Source organism: Grammomys surdaster, unplaced genomic scaffold (assembly GCF_004785775.1).
Source record: "Grammomys surdaster isolate TR1022 unplaced genomic scaffold, NIH_TR_1.0 223, whole genome shotgun sequence".
Lineage (NCBI taxonomy): Eukaryota > Metazoa > Chordata > Mammalia > Rodentia > Muridae > Grammomys > Grammomys surdaster.
Window position 1 is genome coordinate 1,937,019 of NW_021604668.1, and position 20,567 is coordinate 1,957,585.

Consider the following 20,567-nt stretch of genomic DNA (forward strand, 5'->3'; position numbering starts at 1 on the left):
AAATAAAATAAAATAAAATAAAATAAAATAAAATAAAATAAAATAAAGTCTCTGTGTATTTTAACATTTTAAGGTTAAGAATATCTTGGACGACATTTTGGAGAGACTTCCAGAAGAGTTCAACATGGCAGAGATAATGCAAAAGAACCCAAACAGAAGCCCATATGTTCTCGTTTGCTTTCAAGAGTGTGAGAGGATGAACATTCTCATCCGGGAAATCTGTGTGTCGCTTCAACACTTAGACCTTGGTTTGAAGGTAGACTTACAAGTGGGACAAGTGAGGGCCTCACCATATTGGAGGGTACTCACCGTGGCCTTTTTCTCTGTGCAAGGGAGAGCTAACGTTATCTCCTGATGTGGAAACCCAGATGTCTGCCCTGAGTTATGACCGGGTCCCAGACACGTGGAACAAACTGGCTTATCCATCTACTTATGGCCTGGCCCAGTGGTAAGCAATTGTCTCTACTGCCACCAGCAAACATCAAGACAGAGTCAGCTTTTCCTATTCTTCCTACAAGAACTCCTGCTTCATGACTATCATCTTGTAGACTCTATTAATTTCACTTGAGTTCCTCTGGTATTTAGCTCAGTTAGTTCACATAGGCCAGATCAAGATTCAAATCCATTCTCATTTATTAGGTAACTACTCTTTGACAAAAATACCTGATCTTCCCACATTCATTTTTTCATCTGAAAAAAAAAATGTAAGCAAATTTTCCTCACTGATTTAAGGCTCTAAAAGTTACTTTAGTTTGTGTGTTGGCCTTTTCTTCCCTTTATTTTCCAAACCAGTAATTACTAATGCACTCACAGACGACTTTAGACAGCCAGAAGCAGAAACGGAGATTGCTGAAAGCTGGTGCTATATCCCCAGCTGTTCTGTGGCCTTGGTAGACAATTCAGAAAGCATCACATGACTGTCTACTCCTTTTGCATTCCCAAGTTCCTTGTTCTATATTTTTTTCCTGAATCCAAATCAATCTGGAAGGTGCCATTAGAATTCCAAATGACATCATGTTGGGACCCTGCCTGTCTTGGTTTATTTTCCTATTGTTCCTAGGAAAGGTTGGTTTGCTTTATAGCTCATGGTTCTAGGCACCATTCACCATTTGAAGGGAGCCTCAGTGACAACAGCTTGAGATAGCTAGTAACACACAAGAGTCAAGAGGTAGAGCAAGAGGTGCCAGTGTTAACATTCGCCATTTATACAGTTGAGGATTCCAACTCAGGGAATGACATCACCCATATTTATAGTACATTTTCCCATATCAATTAACCTAATACAAATAATCCCTTAACACGCATTTCTAAAGGCTCAATCCATTCAGAGGTGTGCCTGTGGGCTTGTCTCTTGGGCAGTCCCAGACTCTGTTGACAATTAGCACTATTAAAGTTTCCTGACCACTCAAGGGTTGGCCAAGTGCTGCTCTGGTTTGCTTTCTGCGGCTGTGATTAAACACTTTGCCAAAAGCAACTGGGAAGAAAGGTTTATTCACCTCAGCTTACAGTTCTAGAGAGCAGTTATCACTGAGCAGTGTCTCAGCAGATCTGCTGGCAAGAACTGAAGCGGAGGCCATGGAACATCACTGCTTACTAGCTTACTCCCTTCACTCAGCCAAGCAGTTTACACAGCTCAGGCCTCCTACTCACTGGGGATCATAGGTGTAATTAGCAATCAAGACAGTGCCCAGCAGACATGTCCACAGGCCAGTATGATCTAGGCAAGTCCTCATTTCCCTCCTCCCAGGTGACTGTAGGTTGTATCCCTAGTGACACAGAGCTGAGCATGGAGCAGTACAGTTGGATGACTTCCAAAGGACAGCAAGTAACTACCCAGGAGAGCGAGCACAGACTCAGTAGTCTTATAAATATGCAAGAGCTGGCTCTACTTGCCCAGAAAGGGAGGATTTGTATTTAGTTATGTTTTATAATGAACAAGGTTGGGCTTTTTCCCATCATCTTACTTTGCGCCAGCTAATTTCAGTCATTTTTTTTCTAGGTTCTTTGTTTGTAACCTTTTCTAATTTGTTGGTTTAGTTTTCTTAATTACTCATTTCTCTCTGTACTGTTCCTATTTAGAGAGGGTCCTTTACAATGTAATTAAGACATTAAACTTTCCAAACACAATCTAAGTTAACAGTTTCCAGAGACCTATCAACCTACCTCTGGGGATGAGCTGTCTTCTAGATTCATCTTTTTGTTCTGCTCAACAATCTGCTCAGAACTGCTTTTCCTATCTTGCTCTGAAGTTTTCTTTTTCACATAATGGAAACAAAGACTAGGTCTTGACAGACAGCTCAGAGGTTAAGAGCTCTTCCAGAGGACATGGGTTCAATTCCTAGCACCTACATGGCAGCTCACAATGACCCATAATGCCAGGATACAACACCATCACAGAGATATACATGCAGGCAAAACATCAATGCACATAAAATAAAAATGAAAAATACATAAATTATATACACACACATACATATATGTACACAGACACACAGACACACACACAAAGAGGGCATCAGAGTCTTTGGAATTAGACATCAGCTAGTTACAGACAAAGTTATAAACCGTCACACAGATGCTAGGAGTTGAATACAAGTCCTCAGAAAGAGCAGCCAAGTGCTTTTACTTACTGAGCAAGCCATCTCTTCAGGACCTCCCGCCATACCATCTTAACCTTAACATTTCTTTACACTATAACACCCATTTTCAATCAAATATCACTAGAGGTTTCTTCCTGCCAGTATATTGGGGGTGTGTGTGTAAATATTTTTACTAGAAGACTTTATTTTCCCCTTTCAAGTAATTAGTCTGTGTGGAACAAACACTTGTCTCCTACTCTTTATTATGGCTATACCTTTCCTGGCAACCCTGGTATTTTAATAGTGCGTCCACACACACGCACTCACCCACAGACCCAATGCATGCATCCACTCACGCACGCACGCACGCACCCACACACATATCCCAAAGCATTCCTACTGCATCTTACAGAATGGTAGTATTTGCTAACCCTGTTCAAAAGGCTTTTGTATACCATCGACATAATAGCTGTGTCAAGAGCCACTGGGCTGTTACCCATTGTCTCCTGTCCCTAATGCTGACAGGAATAAGAGGTGCAGGTATAACCTCTAAGAGGAAGAAACCAATCCTGTGAAGGGGCACCACCATGTGAGCCCGCAGAGGTGGCTCGTTTTCCTACTTACCCTGGTGCACTCCACAAGCCCTAAAACTAGCCCCACCCCATCTTCCTGGAAGAGGTCTACTTTACTAAAACGTCAGTTCATGTCTTTCTACCTCCCATTGAACAGGTTCAACGACCTCCTCTTACGTTGCCGGGAACTGGATACTTGGACTCAAGACCTCAGCCTCCCAGCTGTTGTGTGGCTTTCTGGGTTCTTCAATCCTCAATCTTTCTTAACAGGTATGGCTGGAGGCAAAGCAGCCACCGCTGCTGATAGGGCCACATTCCTGGCAGAAGTCCTGCCTGGCTTTACCTGTGACAACTTCCTGCCTTTCTCCGCCAGTCTTAAAACAATCATTCCAAAGCAGGGGTAGCAATGGGGGTTCTAGTTAGGAAGGTGAGGGCCCTGGCATAGCTGCAGTAGTGTGGTATGTCCTAGAGAAAAACTATTGTCTGTCGGTGTCACACTGAAGGCACATAGGCAACTCAAAAGCAAATGGCAGTTGCTGCTCTGGTATATCCTCATTTGTGACCATGGAGGGCAAATTGGTCCTGCAAGCCTGTTTGCCCAGCCTAGCTCTAACCTACAATACCCTGTGGGATACTGTGGGCTATCAGGACCCTATAAACAGGTTTTTTATCTTCTTTGATTCCTCTTCCTTTTCCTACCAAAGCAATCATGCAGACCATGGCTCGAAAAAACGAGTGGCCACTGGACAAAATGTGTTTGACTATAGATGTTACTAAAAAGACAAAAGAAGATTATGGCCACCCGCCCAGAGAAGGTGCATACCTTCACGGGCTCCACCTGGAAGGTGAGTTCCTTAAAGAATGCATATGGAACTGCATTAGGTATAAGCTAGTCCCCTGTCCTTCAACATCTACTGAGATGATCATCTTATTTGATGACTATTTATTTCTTCCACCTCCCCTCAGACAATTTAAATATCCAAGTGTGTGTGTAATGTAAGCAAAACTGTGTGGCACTTGGGGCTGTCACATTAAACTGTACATACATTGTCAGCTGGCGCTAAAACTTCAAGAACAAGTCCTGCACGTAATTCATAGTATTTTGCTTTTTCACTTCTGTTTTAGTATTTTACTTCTATGAACAGATACCATGACCTAGGCAGCATTATAACTGGGGCTGGCTTACAGGTTCAGAGGTTCAATCCATTATCATCAAGGTGGGAACATGGCAGCATCCAGGTAGGCATGGTGCAGGAGGAGCTAAGAGTTCTACATCTTCATCTGAAGGCTAACAGAATACTGACTTTCAGGCAGCTAGGATGAGGGTATTAAAGCCCACACCTTCAAATAGTGCCACTCCATGGGCCAAGCATATACAAACCATCACAACTACCATCAATTCAAAATCTGCCCTCTGCTTTTAAGCTTTTATTGTGTGTAGAGGTCAAAGAACAGCTTTCAAGAGCTAGCTCTTTCTTTCTACCTTGTTTTCAAAGCTGCTATTTTCTCCAAACCACATACGCCAGGCTAGCCCACAAGATTGGCTTACCTAGAGTACAGGCATTACACATGTATTTACACATTTAGTTTTCAATATAGACTAGGGATGAAATTCAGGTAGTTGGGTTGCCAATACCTTTTTCCCACTAAGCCTTCTTGGCAGCCCCTGCCCTCTGCTTTCTAAAAGTTCTCAGTAAATCAACTCTAATATTCTGCTCCTGGGTGTCTCCAAGCCCTGAAGATACCGGTATCTCTATCTGAGCATTTATGCTGCAGGCCACCTCATCTACAGCAGCACACTCACTCTGAAGCAAACACCACAGTTCAGGTATCTCAAGGGCGGGTAGGGAATGACCTGAACTTGTTCCAAGCCTAAGTGCAATGGGAAAGGTTGTTAGAGAGTTGTGTGTTTTTTCCATTGGGGTTGAATTTGTCCAGAATTTGATCTTACAAAGCAGTTAAACCATTAAACATCTCAAACCACACAAGGATGCCACAGGCAAGCGACAATGTTGTAAAAGTGGAACATTTATTGCATGGAACAGTTAGAGATTCAGTACCAGCATGCTAGTTACACATCTTTTGTCTCTGCCACAGGTGCCAGGTGGGACATCCAGTCAGGAGCCCTTGTTGATGCCCGCCTTAAGGAGTTAACGTCCACGATGCCAGTCATCTTTGCCAAAGCCATACCAGTGGACAGACAAGAAATTAAGCATGCCTATGAGTGCCCTGTTTACAAAACCAAAGCAAGAGGCCCCACCTACGTGTGGACATTCAGGCTAAGGAGTAAAGACAGGATAGCTAAGTGGGTGCTGGCAGGCGTGGCTCTACTGCTAGAAGCATAAACAACCTTAGTACTACAACTCGTTCCTCTGGCTTCAGCCAGACACAGTGACTATGTTTTAGTAACAGGAGTATACATTCTTCTGTTAGAGAATTATTCTTTGAGGAGGGAGAATAATCAGTACACAAGGACCAAACACTAAATGTCTACAAGGAATGAGTACTTATCAATTTTAGCTTCCTCTAACTCCCATTTAAAACACCACGGCTTATCTCGTATCCGTAAGTCTCGGGAAGAACTCGGTGAGGGTTCTATAAAAAAGCAAAATCTCTAAAACAATTTTTTAAAAAAACATAGAAGCAGCAGGCTCCAGGCAGGTCCTGAAGGAAGAGGCAAGCACACTGAGGCCTCCAGTGTCTGTTTCTGTTGTCTCTTAATAAAAGAGGACACCTTACTCACAGTGTGTGGTTAATTGCACTTGGTAGTTTAGAGTAACATTCTTTCAAATTTTTTTTTTTTTGGATTTTCGAGACAGGGTTTCTCTGTATAGCCCTGGCTGTCCTGGAACTCACTCTGTAGACCAGGCTGGCCTCGAACTCAGAAATCCGCCTGCCTCTGCCTCCCAAGTGCTGGGATTAAAGGCGTGCGCCACCACCGCCCGGCCTAGAGTAACATTCTTCAATACAGATTTCTAATGACCCAGAATTCAATATCCAGAGCAGGATAAACTATCAGATTTGAGCTATGGTCACTCGGGAGGCAAAGCAACAGCCTCTGTAGGGAGGGAGCTGACCAAAGGCAAGAGCTGTTAGACAAGGTTTTTTTTATAACTTACCTGAGCTTTAGCTCTGCCTCATTCAAACTGTGCTTTAAAATCTTCAGCAGACACTTGTAACAATACAGGTCTGTGCAGTTACGTATATAGATCTCTCCGCTTTACTATTTTTCCTGAGAAATCTTTTTAAGCATATAAACATTTAAAAAAAACAATAGGAGTAGAACCAGTAAATTCTAGAAAACAAGCGTATAAGGCTGGCACAAAGAGCAGATCAGTCTTGTGGGACTCGGCCTGGTAAGTTCGAGCGATCCCCGTTCTCTACTGTCTTCTACAGCTGCTTCTGCAAGCTAAAAGAAAGATGGTGAAGTGTCAATAAGGAGCTGACCAGATGCAAGCAATGGAAACAGCACTCTAGACTAAGGTGGTCCCAGAACACCCAGGGTGCACACTCAGACGCGGCTCCACATGCCCTGAGTACAGACTGCCAAGTGTGTCTCCACACACTTCCACACTTCAGAGTTCCTTAAACAACTTGACAGTTGGGAACTGGGGCCCACCTTGCCCAGTGCACACTGTTCAACTCTCTGCTTCTTCAGATTGTAGAGGCTGATTTTTTTTTTTGGATTGTTCTCAAGACAATTCTTTTGCTCCCCAAGTGAAAGTGTTGGTTTGAGCCACTGTGGAGTTGAGTACTCTATAACAGAGGTAGGAATTCTCTCTGCCCTAGCCTCTCCAGGACCAATGGACACGGGATGGAAGGGGCTCTGAAGTGAGCTGAAAACCATGGCCTAGAGGCTCTCCCACACATCACTGCTACACTCACCTCTCCAGGTACTCCTTGACATTATCATAACCATAGAACTTGGCCAGGTGAATGAGAATCCCGGTGGCACAGCGGCCGTCTCGCCTCCGGCAGTAACTGCAATTGCAGATCCCACGGCAGGGAGGACATGTCCACTTCTAGGAGGCAGAGGAGAGATTGTTCCTTTTATCCATAGTCTACACAGGAGAGTTAGGTTCGAGCCTCTGCTCTAGCCACTAACTGCACAGTGTCCTTCAGTCAGAGTGTATGAGGGACTAGCCAATGCCTCTCTTTTCAGCTTCACAGGGATACAGCAAAGGTGACCATGCCATGTCAAAAAAAAAAAAAAGATCCAGGCATGTCTGTTCTAGACATGACCAGATACCACTGAGGTGGAACTATTTAAAAAAAAATTAAGGTGGCTTCTAAGTTCAGGACCCTATGTGATTCACAGGTTATGCATGCATATTGGCTTTGATTTTAGGAGTACAGGTTTGGCACAAGATCCAGGTAAGAATTCCAGCTCTCCTGATATGTAACTTTAATGTTAAATCACTTAGTCAAAACAGTATGTCTAGAAACTGGGGATTGTGTGTGTATATGTATATACATATATACACATACCTATATGTATGTATACATATGTATACATAGAAGTTGAACACAGATCCCCAAGTGGCAATGCTCAGATTCAAGGCAGCACTTATAGACCTGTTCAACTCTCTGCTCTTCAGACCGCAGAGGCCAATGTTTAGTTTTGGATTGTTCTCAGGACAATTCTTTTGCTCCATAAGTGAAAGTGTTGGTTTGAGCCACTATTCCCACTCTATAACAGAGGTAGGAATTCTCTCGGCCCTAGCTTCTCCAGGACCAATGGACAGAGTTTGGAAGTGACATTTTACTTCTCATAGGGATCTGAAGCACAAAACAGGTGAAACTGCACACCTCAAAAGGGAAAATGGGAATGGCAGGGAGATGCTGAGTTTAACCAGAGTCCACATGCAAATGTCTAGGGATGGTGGTGTGCACTGGGCAGAGAGAGGGGAGAGGATCCTTGGAGTTTACCAGACAGTCTAGCCTGACTCTTGATAATAACAGCTAGAGTTGCCCTCTGCACACAAATGCAGCGCCACACACTCCTCTTTGTTATAAAATGCCTTGGTGGTAAACAGTGTCAGCAGGTATGAGACACAGCACCATCCTGGGGCAGCAGGAAGTCCTTAACCGTGACTTACCCCCTGGAAAGGCCAAGACAGATGAGATGGAATCACTGCTAGAGGAAAAGAACAGGGTCCTACTGAAATAAACCCTGGGTTGGCCATTGGAAACCCCTACAGAACCTCTTCACCCCAAGCTGTCAGTCACCTGGTCCTCCTTCATCGCCCCCATTGTCTTAAGATGTAGAAGGGGAAATCGAATCAGAAGAGTACTCTAGCTCCCCCTAGCTCCTCCCCGGGCTTGCACCTTCATCCAAACATTCATAACAAATGCACCCACACACTGCTCCTTACCGGATCCAGCAACGCTGTCCGCACATCCTCTCCATATCGATTCCGAAGGCACGGCCCACAGAACTGTCCCCGCACACCGCCACAGCCCTGGTTCCGACAGACCGTCTTGGTATCGATGGTCTTCTGCCGGCACTGATGGCACGTGTTACCCTGCGGAAAAAGCAAAAGAGGTGGAGGTGAGATTTATGGGGACAGGGTACAGGAGTACGGCCTTGCCCAGAATCCAGCAGGATTGCTATGAGGGACAAACCATGTGGACAAACCTTTACTTTAAGCATTTCAATTCTAGGGCCAGAGAAGCACCTTGGGTAGATGAGGCTAAGCAAGGGACACAGAAGGAATCAACAATCAGGGACAGAAGAGAGACCAGAGGAAGGGTTGGTAAAAAATTGAGGAAGGGACGATAAAACCCCTAAGAAGGGACAGGTAACTTAAGTGTCAGTGAGCTCCAGGTAGCATGAACTAATCCCGATCTACTGCTGGAGACCTGGAAACCTTCCATATAAAATCTTGTTTTGAAAGGTTGGCAATTCAACTGACACTCTACTATTTTAAGTAGTATTAAACAAAACATATAGAAAATGCAAAGCCTCTCTGCGGATCATCATTTAGAAAAACATAACTACTTCATACCAACCAGAAATGCTACTTTGAGTATATAAGGTATGTTACTCCCACAGATACTTTCAATTTTAACATATAAAATATAAACAATGCTTTTCTAATCCAGTAGCAATCTTCTAGGACACATGCCCCAGGGAGCCCTCTCCCCTGAGCAGGATCACTATGCTAGGTGGTCTGCCTTCTCCCAGGTACAGTAAATCCTTGACCACACAGCTCAGAGCAAACCTCCAGGAGGACAGCACAGGGACAGAAGGCCTGATGTCATTTATAAGCGATGTCAGATTTCGAATGCCATTGTGTTGGAGGGTATCAGTGATGCACACTCTTCTGAAGATGTTACTTACAAGCACTTTATCATAGACTTTATCACGCACAGTTATGGCAATGTTTTCCAAGTCTCCGTCAGTGATGTCTTTCACGGAGCGGAAAGAAGATATCCGGTGACGTCTATACCTCTGGCATTTTCCCTGAAGGAGAAAACAGAACCAGGGGAACCTGTCACGAATCTGCACACTGAAAACCAGGACGAAAATCTTAAACATGCTTAGAGAGCGAAGGCTGACTGAGTCTCTTTTGTCTGTGTGGTCAATTACTGGACTCCAGCCCCAACCCACACTCCCTTGAGAGAGCAATACAGCATTGACTGAGGAGCTACAAACTTAGAGCAGACAAGGAAGTAAACAGCCATGCCCACATATGGGGCAGCTCCCAAGTTCTCCCCTCTTCCCCAACAGCCACTCCTGAAGCAGACAAGGAGGAACTCTTGCACCTTCCATACTACAAAACCACAAAGCTGGTTTGGCTGTTTGCTGGTAAAGAGTTGGATCAAAGCCAGGGCCTCCTGTGTGCTGGGCAAGTCCCTGAGCCACCCAAGCTCCTCCTCTCATTTCAGACAAAGTTATCTCCAGCTTAGCCCAAGGGTCTTCTCAATGCATGTTCTCAGAGGACTATAGTGGATACTCAAGTTCTCAACTGCTGGAAGCCTGCTGACTCAAGACTACACTACAGCCAGCCCCAGCATAATGAAATACTTGGATTTGAGGCCCATTTGCTTATTAGTAATTACCCCACTGATTGTCTTTCTTCTTCTGAAACTGTAAAGCTCTTCAGTAAGCTTGGTGGCTGAGAAGGTGAAGTTATCCAGAGCAAACTTCTCTGGGGGTCGTGCACTCCGGGTTGGGTTCATGCGCCGTGTGATCTGTCCCTCTGAGAAGGCCCGTCGTGGTGTTCTCCTCCTCTAAAACCGAAGACACGGACAGACGTAGCTTAAACAGAAGGCTATGGGTTCCCAGAAGCAGGGCCAGTCTGAGATATCAGGAGTTCACTTACAGAAGCTGAAGGTGGTGTCCGCACAGGGAAGAAATCTGGAACCGAATTCAATTCCGCCAACAACTGAGCGAGCTAAGGTTCAGAAAGAAAAGGGGATCTGACGTCAGTCAAGGAGACAGGTCTGGGACCAACACCTCTTATAGCTCTCTGAACTACCTACTATAGCTTCCATAAATCTCGATAACTGTTAATAGCCTCATGTAAGAATTCACCTCCCAAGTAAAAGGAAGACATCATTATTCATCTGAGTCAGTATCATGCCCCCTCCTTATATACAGAAACAACAGAACACAATGAAGACATGTTTATCTTGGCACGTTTGGGGCCAGGAACATCAGGTCCCGATTTCACCGCTATCTTAGCAGTATGACCTGGAGCACATTTTACAAACCCGATGAAAATCAATCATCACCATGTCCAGTTAGCTGAATGACCCTCAGAACTCCCAAATCACACTAACTGGGGCTTAAGTGGTAGTACATGCTGTAGTCCCAGCAACAGGATGCAGAGGTAAGAGGGTCAGGATCAAGACCGGGTCTCCCTGCAACTGTACCTCAAAAATCCTAACCTCCATACATATATCTGTCACTATCGCCAAAGACCTAGCATCAATCAACCAGGCTCCTTACTCAGGAATTTCAGATTTTAGATTCATGTAAACATGACACCACCAAGAACAACCACATATACAGATAAATACAGCCAGATAGCGTGTTAAAATTTCCTTTAGCCAAGCACCCCAGTCTTATACAAACAAAATTCACATGTTACTATGTTCTCTTAATTTACTAGGTGTAGGTCTGTGTAGAAATTATCAGTCATTGTGCTTTTTTTTTTTTTGGTGGGGGGAAGGCATTTAAGAAGCCATCAACGAGGAGAAAAAAAAATTATGACTGGTAGAATTTCTTTTTAATTTTGCCAGTGTAAAATTAGGAAGATTGCTTTCAATGATTGGGCTGAGTTACCGACCACACAAAGAAAATCCAAATACATGTAACAAAAGTTGCTATAGGTTGAACTAGCCACTAGCCAAGACATACTGAATTAGAACATGGCAGCGGCTACTTCAACTGTAGCCATTTCTTATTCCTTCAGATGATGTCTCTGAAGAAGTGACTTTCAGACAGAAGCTACTACCGGCCCACTGCAATTCTCCCTGGGCTCAGTGACAACACAGCTCCTCTTTTCTGCTGGGGACAGTGCAGCTGGTCAACCCCTCTATCCCCAGTACCTCTGGCCAACTTAGAACTTAAGCCTGTTCAACCATGAGCAGCAGAATCCTGCCTCCTTGGAACAGGGATAGTTCTTGAATCTTTCCATCCCCCAAACCAGAGCTAATCCTGTAACAAATGTGCCCCAGGGTATACTTTCCCTCCAGAGAGCAAAGCTATGTCAGCAACCCTTGGGGCAGCTGGCTATGGTCCCAGCTGCTGCAAGAGCGTACCATGGCCTTGTTCTCTTTGATGTTCATGGCCCTTTTCAGCAGAGCATCCGAATTCTCCTGGCTCTCAGCCCTGGACTCATCCTCAGCGTCAGAAGCAGATTCTTCCTTCTCCTTGGGCTGTCTGGAGCTCTTGTCTCTTCCGAGATCAGTCTTACTGTCCAGCAAGTGTGAGCTATTTCTATCTGGTGTTTTTGCCAACTTTTTGGTGGGGAACTGAAAGGCTACCCGAAGACCAAAACTGCTTCTCTTGGACCTGCGTCTTCTAGGTGCAGGCTCCTCTTCGTCATCTTCTTCCTCGTCACTCATCACAGGATATGGTTTGTCATTGTCGCTCAGCTCCGACTCTATGAGCTAAAGGACAAGGAGAAAGAAGAATGAAGACAGTCGGTAAACACCTACGAAAACTAGACCAGGCGACTGTGTTCAAAACTGTTCTAGGTGGGAATGTTCTAGGTCAGAATTTGTTCCACTACATGCAGAACAAGAGAGCCAACTGATGATGCAATGAAACCTTCAAGCTGTGGGCCACACACAGTATACCCTGGTATTCTGTTCTAGTAATGGAAAGCTTATTAATACTATAATCAAGTTTGTGAGTGGGCCTACTCTGAATTGTGTGTGTGTGTATGTGTGTGTGTGTATCATCTATCTGTCTGTCTATCTATCCCATATACAGATAGGTATGTATACATATCTCTATATATACACACACACACATATGACACCATATACACACACAGATATGTATAATCTCACACAGATTCTAAGGAAGAGGGGCTTTGGGAGCAATTTACTTTCCCTCATTAGAAACAAAAACTCCTTAACTAGGTATCACTGAGCTAAAGAACTACTAGTAGTTAAAGAAGTCACCTAGATGAAACCTATCAAGTTTTGGAAGATCTTAGTGTCTTGCTGGTGACAATCTGAAACATCTGGGAAAAAACACTGGGCAGAGCAAGTTGTCTGAGGAGGAGCATCTGCTGGGAGAAGAGTGGGTGAGGCAGCCATGCCTTAAGTGATGCCTGAGGGAAGGAAGGAGAGGGATAGAGAAAGCCACCATCACCCCCAACTGTCCTTCTGCAGGTTCCGTGTCCAAGGTTGTGTAAAAGCTGATGACATCAAATAGGCATAAACCAGCTCACCTCACCAGCAAAGGGAGTGGTAGTATATCTATTTTCAGATAAATATTCTATTTTCCAGTTATCATTAAACACTTATCCCTTTTTAAAAACATCTGCCTCAGGATGTCTCTATGAATCAGTTAAAAATACAAATTTTAAAAATTATAAAGAAACACTTAATGCCATGTGATACTTGGGGACAGAACAGAAAGGGCACATTAACGAAAACTTGAATAAATTCCTTTTAAAGGTGTTAATGTAGTGACAGCAATACACTAACACTAGTTTCTTGTTTTTTACAAACATATCACAATCATGTAAAGGAAGACTAGGTTACAGTATACAGGGCTTCCGCATCCTGCATCTTTAACTTTATAAGCCTAAAACTATTCCAATAAAACATTTAAAACAGTCAGACATGGTGGCTCATGCCTGGTATCTCAGGTGGATGCCAAGGAAATGTTACATGTTTCAACCTGGGCTATGGTGTGAGATCTTGCCTCAAAACACTACCACCAACATCATCTTCACCTTCACCACCACCACTGCCGCCGCCACCGCCACCGCCGTAGTGATTTAAAGTAACCTAAGATTGAAAATGCTAGTGTGCAAACCCTAACCCCAATAATTGGAGTAAAAGAAAGAGATCCACAAGGAAGCCCTTTTATAGTACAGGACCCAAGGCAGAGTCCCCAGGACCGAGTTCCCAGGACCCTGGTACTCCTGAGTCATCAGTACAATTAGAAAAATCCAAACCAGGAGGCATGAGCCCCCCACTCTGCTCTATCACCCCCATTTTGCAAAATTAGCTTCTAGCCTAAGAATCTAACTTTATATCCAATAAGACACAGCCTGAAGGACCAAGTTACCCTGAGGCAGACTGAATAGACAAAAGAAGATGAAGGCAAGATACGCCTTTGACCCGCAGGGCTAAAGGGATCGTTTTTCTCTAGGATTCTAGGGGACAGATATGCCTGTGGACCAGGCAGGACCACCAAATACCACCACCACCACCAAAAAGCCATCTTTCCATGTGTAATGTAACATGGGTAAAAGTAGAACTCAAAACCAGGACTACAAACATTATAGCCCACATCTCTTGTGTTGGTCATTGCTACTGTTACCTCTGGGTTACTGTTCACGTTCAGCTCACTCTCCGTAAATCCTTCAAAATCTTCAGTTTCTGAGTCCGTGTCCTCTTTGAAAATCCTTCTAAGTTCTTCTGTGAAGTATTTGGAATGGAAGCACACGTTCTCCTAAATTAAAGACAGACTTGAGTGAGACATGGTGGCACAGACTTAGAATTCCAATATGCTGAGAGGAAAGGCAGTAAAGGTGGAGGCAGGATTCCAACCCAGAACTATACATGGTGAGACCTTGTCTCAAAATTCAACTACCACAGCCGGGCAGTGACGGCGCATGCCATTAACACAAGCATTAGGGAGGCAGATCTGTGAGTTTGAGGCCAGCCTGGTCTACAGAGGTAGTTCTAGGACAGCCAGGGATACACAAAGAAATCCTATCTCAAAAAGAAAAGAAAAAATCAACTACCAGGAAGAGAAAGGAAAAAGAACAGCAGTTACAGGGTCATTGAAGAGAGATGAAACTCACTTGTATCTAATGGACAAGACTTTCTATTGAGAATGGTCTGTAGATGGGCAGAGGAGACAGCTACATAACACTATACAATATCCTTAATGCCACTCAAAATGGCTACAGTGACATGTTCTGCATTATGTGTCTTTTACCACAACCACAATAAAACACAGAGCATGTATTTTCCTCCCTCCCTTCTGGGTGCCTGGTTGAGCACAGCCCTTGAACCCCAGACCTTTATCTGACGGCAGGTGTTTGGCTCTGCTCCTGGCCCGGTTCTTTTCATTTAGCTTCAGCCCTCCATAGCCCCTCCCACAGAGAGGTCTATGGCCATCAGTCACGAGTAACAGTGCCTCAGACTCTCCCACATGTAGATGAGGTATCTCCAAGCTCTCAGACCAAGCCAATAGGCGTTATCTGCTGCCAGACCCTAACCCACCCAAAAACTGTATATAAGGGCTCTATTCAGGAGAAGTAAAAAGGTGTGCAAGAATCATCCTGGTGTCCAAGAGTTTCTGTCGAAAGAGCTGAAACACTTGGGAAGAGATCTGCTCTTCCAGAGCCTGCCTGGGACACCAAGATGCCTCCTTGCCAGCTAGCTGGCTTCTTATAGGCCCAGCCCAGGGCCGGCTCAGCACAGAGAGACAGGCGCAGCACCTGGGAGTGACCAGGCGGCGACAGTGGAGACTCAAGCAGAGGCAGCAGCAGAGGCAGGCGATCTCCCCTCCTTGCTCGCACTCTGTCACCTTGGCCCGGGCCCCCCCCCCCCGAACTAGACAGGGCCAAAGATCATTGTGGGACGCCGGAACAGGGGACCCATACCTTCCTTCCTTCTTTCCATATCCTTGGCTGTCCTAGAACTCACTTTGTAGATGTGGCTGTCCTCAAACTAAGAGATATACCTGCCTTTGCCTCGGAAGTGCTTGGATGAAAGGCAATGTGCCACCAGGCCCAACTCACAGCAGGCATTTTCTAAACCTTATAGAAATGAAGACCTACAAACAAGAAATTTTCTACTAATACAATGTCTCAATCACTTCTACTATGGCTGGGGAGTGTTAATGGAGTTCAGAGTTTCCTGCCCCGGGGTGGCTTTCCCACAGAACTGCAAACTTTCATGGAAAGTGGACGCCTCAGGCTGCTTTACTCCCCACAGCCATATGGAGCAGTCTCCTGTAGGTGGGCATGTATCTCCTTCAAAAACAGGGAGTACCAAGGCCCTCACATCCTCACCCATTGCTACAGCCTGGACTTGCTCCATTTCCAATGATGCCAACGTGAGGAACTGATGGGAATCTAGACCCTCCTCACACTGGGGCTCCCCTCTTGCCAGACTGAAGGGTGAGCAAAGACATTTTCCAATAATGACTTTTACTTTCTTTGGAAATACTATAAAGAAGGAGGGAAGCCTAACTCTCCAAAGAGTGTGTGTGAAACAGAAAAGAGGAATGCCAAGCTAAAAGGAAGACTCTCTTGTAGCTACCTATAAGGTTAAAGCACTGCACCAGGATTCTGATCCTTGTCCCCAAACCCATAAAGCAGTGACCTCTCATAGCACCATATTTGGTTGAGACCCTTTACTTCATTGCTGCCTTTTTCTAGCTTTAATTATATACTTCTTCAGATTCCCATATCTTTGGGGAAGAAAACAAATATAATGGAAATATGTAACAGTGGGATACTTAGAGGGCAATGGAGAAAGAAATGCCTACAGCTAGCACTCTAAGCTTAAGAATGTCTCCTATGAATTATTATGGGTAATTGGAGTGAGTTTGCTCAGAGCTAAATTACTTCCTTCCTTTGTTGTTAGCTGTGGTGCAGCTGCAAAAAAAAAAAAAAAAAAAAAAAAGAAGAAGAAAAGAAAAAGACAAAAGGGAAGTTTATTTAAAGAGAAACTCGAATTGTGTTTAAGGGAGGGAGCCCAGAGTCAGCTACACACACTGTATGCAAGTCTATGCCATTTCTCTCAGCTGGATGAAATGAATCACAAGTGTGTGAGTCAAGTGAGCCTTAGACCAGGGTTTAAAGTTAATAAAAGAACAAGTGTGGGGCTAGAGAGATGGCCCAGTGGTTAAAAGCACTTGCTGTTTTTGCATAGGATATGAGTTCTGTTCCCTGTACCCATGTGGCAGTTTAGAACCATCTCTAACTCCAGTTTCAGGGGTTAAACACCTCATAGAATTGGGGCACATATACATGAGCAGACAAACTCATACACATGAAATACACCTAAAGAAAAACAGACAACAAGTGTAACACAGCTGCCTGCTAAGGAAACCCACCCAGTACAGGAAACATCTGGCCAGCCCCTGGGGGCTTTTCTAGGGCAATGGCCTCAAAGCATAAGTTCAGTAAATATCCAAAGATTCTGTACAGAACCTGAAAGAGAATGAGTCTAGACTTAAAGGGTCAAGTTCCAACCTTCCAACCTTCCTGGAAATTTTTATCCTAGGAAATGGTGATCAGTCCTGATGGAATTAAAACAACTTTGCTACGAGCTTGCTCTCAGGGGCATAAGAACTGTTTTCCACGTGGTTCTATAAAGCTAGTCTCCTCGGCAGAGCCTCATTGAATGCTTTGTTTTCTGAAAGCTGCTCATTATGCTACCAAGGCATACCAAGTAACCAGTATCTACTTGGACGAACGCTGTAAGCAGGAGGAGATATCAGAGGCGATTGGGTGGTTTATTCTGAGCCCATCTGACATGAGACAGAGGACTGGAGAGCCACGGCCTGTGTATCAGTGAGACGGGCATGTTCCAACTGCACCAACAAACATTCGAGGGTGCTTACTGTGCATGGTGGTGCAGAGGGCTGCATGCTTGAAACAAGATCAAAGGTCAGGGCCCGGGAAGGTAGAAAACACCCTGCAGCTTTAAGTTCCTCCTTTGAGGGGATGCAATCTGTACTCATATCTAGGCAGACACATATGTTCCATCACACAGAGGAAAAAGGAATCCACCCAGTAGGAAGGGTCAGGGAGGATTGGCTATGCTGAGGGACACCCAGTTTATCTGTGCTGTCACCGCAACAGGTAAAGAGAAAGTGCCACGGGAAGAGGCTAGAAAATGGTGATCTGGATTTGCAACAGCCAACCTCACTGAGTACTTTCCAATGTGGTACGCTGGCTAAGTCTTTCACCTCCTGAGCTTCAGTTTCATTGGTACTCACTCCACCACCCTCTGGAGTACTCAAGAGTAAAATCAGTATCTCTATGAAATGCAGGTGGCACGCTCTGGTGGCCAACCACGTCTGCTGGGGGTGCAGTCAGCCCTGGAGACTGCCAAGGCTGGACTGTAAAGCAGTTGTCATAGCAGCAAAAAAACAGTCGATGTCTCAGGATACCCACATGCTCTCTGTATGTCTCAGTGTCCCTTGGTGTGATGGCTTCACTCTCCCTCTCTAACCATGGGCAAGGAGACTGGAGGCTTCTGAATAACATAAGAGCCTGACCCATGCTCAGTCCTACTGATCCCAGCAAGACAGGGCTGAGTGCTAGAGCAGCTTCAGACAGCAGAGAGATGAAGAGAGGTGTATGAGGGCACCAGAGTTCCACCAACTCCTGAGAATTAGTCACAGTGACTGGAAACGACAAGACAGCAATGCAGTAGTTGGAAAGATGGAGAAGTAAGTAGCAAGCAGGAGAGAATGGTGGTGAGTTCAGCTTCCTAGGAGACAGGCAGGAAACGCCAGGCTGCACATAAAGACCATCCAACTATTTCAGAGAAAACAATGGTCATTGATGGCCTTCACCTGGGGAAAGCAAGTGTACCTCAGACAGAAATCAAAGGAAAACTAGCGGAGAGTTTATGCTAGACAAACTATGCTAGACAACAATGCCAGTTTAGTGGCAGCAAGACAGCTAATCTTAGTGTGGTGTGTGAACCCTTGCGCTTTGGAAAGAAGAGTAAGACCAAACAGAATTGCAAAGCATGCATGAAAAGACAAAAGACCTCATGTACACAGATAAAGGGACACCAGACAGTGGCACAGTCTATAAGCTCAGCACTCAGGAGGTAGAAACAGGCAGGCTTTCTGAGTTCAAGACCAGCCTAGTCTACAGAGAGTTCCCAGCCAGCCAGTACTACAAAGCAAGGCCCTGTCTCAAAATAAGGGGAGAAAGGGAGAGGACTGCAAAGGCCGACATTCGAATTGACAAAAACCGTAAAGAATAAGGGTTCTGCAGTGACTCAATCTGCTATTGTGGTATAAATCATTACAGAAAGGATTAATAAATGTAAAACTTAAAAATATATATGGTACCAGTTGCAACTGATTTGACTTGATGAGTTCATAGAGTACAAAGTTCTGGGGACAAATACCTTATCAGGTTTCTCCATCTAGGGAAGGGAAAAAAAGAGGTCTAGGGAAAAGGCTGAGCAATGACATAAAAAAAAAAAATAATAATGAGAGAATCCCCATATCCCTGGAAGTACAGATCCTACCAAAACCAAACCATACACAGCTCCCAAGTAACAGGGCAGGACTAGCTGACTCCTTCCCTGGACTGGCCTACCTGAAGCAAGGTGGGTTTAATTTACATCCTGTTAGTGAAGAGGCGATAAGAACTCGGAGGAAGAATCATGGAGGCTAATCATATGACTGGTTGCTGTGTGTTAGGTACAATATGAACCTCTCAGAGAATAGATACCTTTCAGAGAACTGTAACTCACGTTGCTTCGTCCAAGGTCATTAAATAATACTGCAAAAGGTTCCAAAAGGTTCTGCAAAAGTGGAATAATAGAATCTTTGTCTCACAGCCACAGACTGCTTTGACCTGTGTGGGACATGAAGCAAACCTAGCTCTCCCCTGCTGTGAGAGCACTCAATGGAGCCTTGCCACAGGCTTCCCTTCCTTTACGACTCTGTCCATAGCTAGGATTAAAGTAACAAACATGCACAGAGACCTCTCATCTGTTTCTGGAAACATGATGGCAAAACTCTGATGATCAACTCAGGATCTGTACTAAGATGAGGAAGCACTAGCACCCTGCCACAGGCTTCCAGAGGGCCACACCTGTCTTGAAAAGAAAGACCCATACCTGTTTCTCCAACTCCAGCGAGTCCAGACTACCACAGCTCTCTGATAGGTTTTCCATGGGAACGTCATCCTGGAAACCCACAAACTCTTCATCATCACTGGGAGCATTGAAGATGTCGGCTATTTCCTTGGGTATCTGTTTTGGATTCAGAAGAAAAGGATGCTGGGATCACTGGAGCAGAACTAGCATTGCATCCTTAACCCTGAGCAACAATGTTTCAGTTAAGATCCCACAGTGGGAAAAAGTGGGCCTAAGCACATTAGTTCCAATTCTAGGTTTATATACACCTCTCCTTCCAATTAATGTGTAGCCATCCTAGACAGAAGCTACTTTGGAGAGCTCTTTCCCCTGACATTAACTCACCATGTAAGATTCCAGCTGGTAAGCTCTTAACTTTGTTGTCACCCACTGTTCTTTAATTTTGGTTATCCGATGTGGGTTCAGAGATGAACGTTTGTTCACACACCCAAATGAGCGGCTTTCCCTTTTCTATACTTGAAGTCAGTTAAAGCAGCTGTGAAATTAATAGAACTTAAATGCTATTAGTGACAGTCACCCTCAGAGATCCATGTCTGTCCAAACTAATAAATATGCATCTGTGGGGATAGATGTAAGCTGTTTACTCCCATCTATTTATTTAAAACAAAACAAAACCAGCACCTATAGACTCATCATCTGAAATCACTGTTTGTCTGCACATCTGTCTTAGGGTTTGTACTCCTGCACAAAATATCATGACCAAGAAGCAAGTTGGGGAGGAAATGGTTTATTCAGCTTACACTTCCACATTGCTGTTCATCACCAAAGGAAGTCAGGACAGGAACTCACACAGGGCAGAAACTTGGAGGCAGGAGCTGGTGCAGAGGGCATGGAGGACTGTTACCTA

At 44.6% G+C, this 20,567-nt stretch overlaps 2 protein-coding genes across 6 annotated transcripts in view; one reads left to right on the forward strand and one right to left on the reverse strand.

The window, feature by feature from the left end:
- Dnah11 (dynein axonemal heavy chain 11) overlaps window positions 1-5,889 on the forward strand; it is a 291,537-nt gene extending 285,648 nt beyond the window's left edge. Inside the window, exons 78-82 of the mRNA XM_028773185.1 lie at window positions 74-256; window positions 333-448; window positions 3,309-3,421; window positions 3,856-3,996; window positions 5,249-5,889. Of these exons, the coding sequence (XP_028629018.1) occupies window positions 74-256; window positions 333-448; window positions 3,309-3,421; window positions 3,856-3,996; window positions 5,249-5,496 (801 nt within the window). The 3' untranslated portion in view covers window positions 5,497-5,889. The remainder of the gene's footprint in view (window positions 1-73; window positions 257-332; window positions 449-3,308; window positions 3,422-3,855; window positions 3,997-5,248) is intronic.
- Window positions 5,160-20,567, reverse strand: part of Cdca7l (cell division cycle associated 7 like) — a 60,389-nt gene continuing 44,981 nt past the window's right edge. For 4 of the 5 annotated variants that reach the window (XM_028773187.1, XM_028773189.1, XM_028773188.1 and 1 more), the window contains 9 exons: window positions 19,682-19,816; window positions 14,169-14,300; window positions 11,924-12,274; window positions 10,480-10,551; window positions 10,217-10,387; window positions 9,495-9,617; window positions 8,527-8,676; window positions 7,037-7,173; window positions 5,160-6,560 (listed from right to left, as the gene is read on the reverse strand). In XM_028773187.1, the coding sequence (XP_028629020.1) occupies window positions 6,542-6,560; window positions 7,037-7,173; window positions 8,527-8,676; window positions 9,495-9,617; window positions 10,217-10,387; window positions 10,480-10,551; window positions 11,924-12,274; window positions 14,169-14,300; window positions 19,682-19,816 (1,290 nt within the window). In that variant the 3' untranslated portion in view covers window positions 5,160-6,541. Of the gene's footprint in view, window positions 6,561-7,036; window positions 7,174-8,526; window positions 8,677-9,494; window positions 9,618-10,216; window positions 10,388-10,479; window positions 10,552-11,923; window positions 12,275-14,168; window positions 14,301-19,681; window positions 19,817-20,044; window positions 20,196-20,567 lie in introns of all 5 variants that reach the window. The other variant, XM_028773190.1, reaches the window with a different exon arrangement.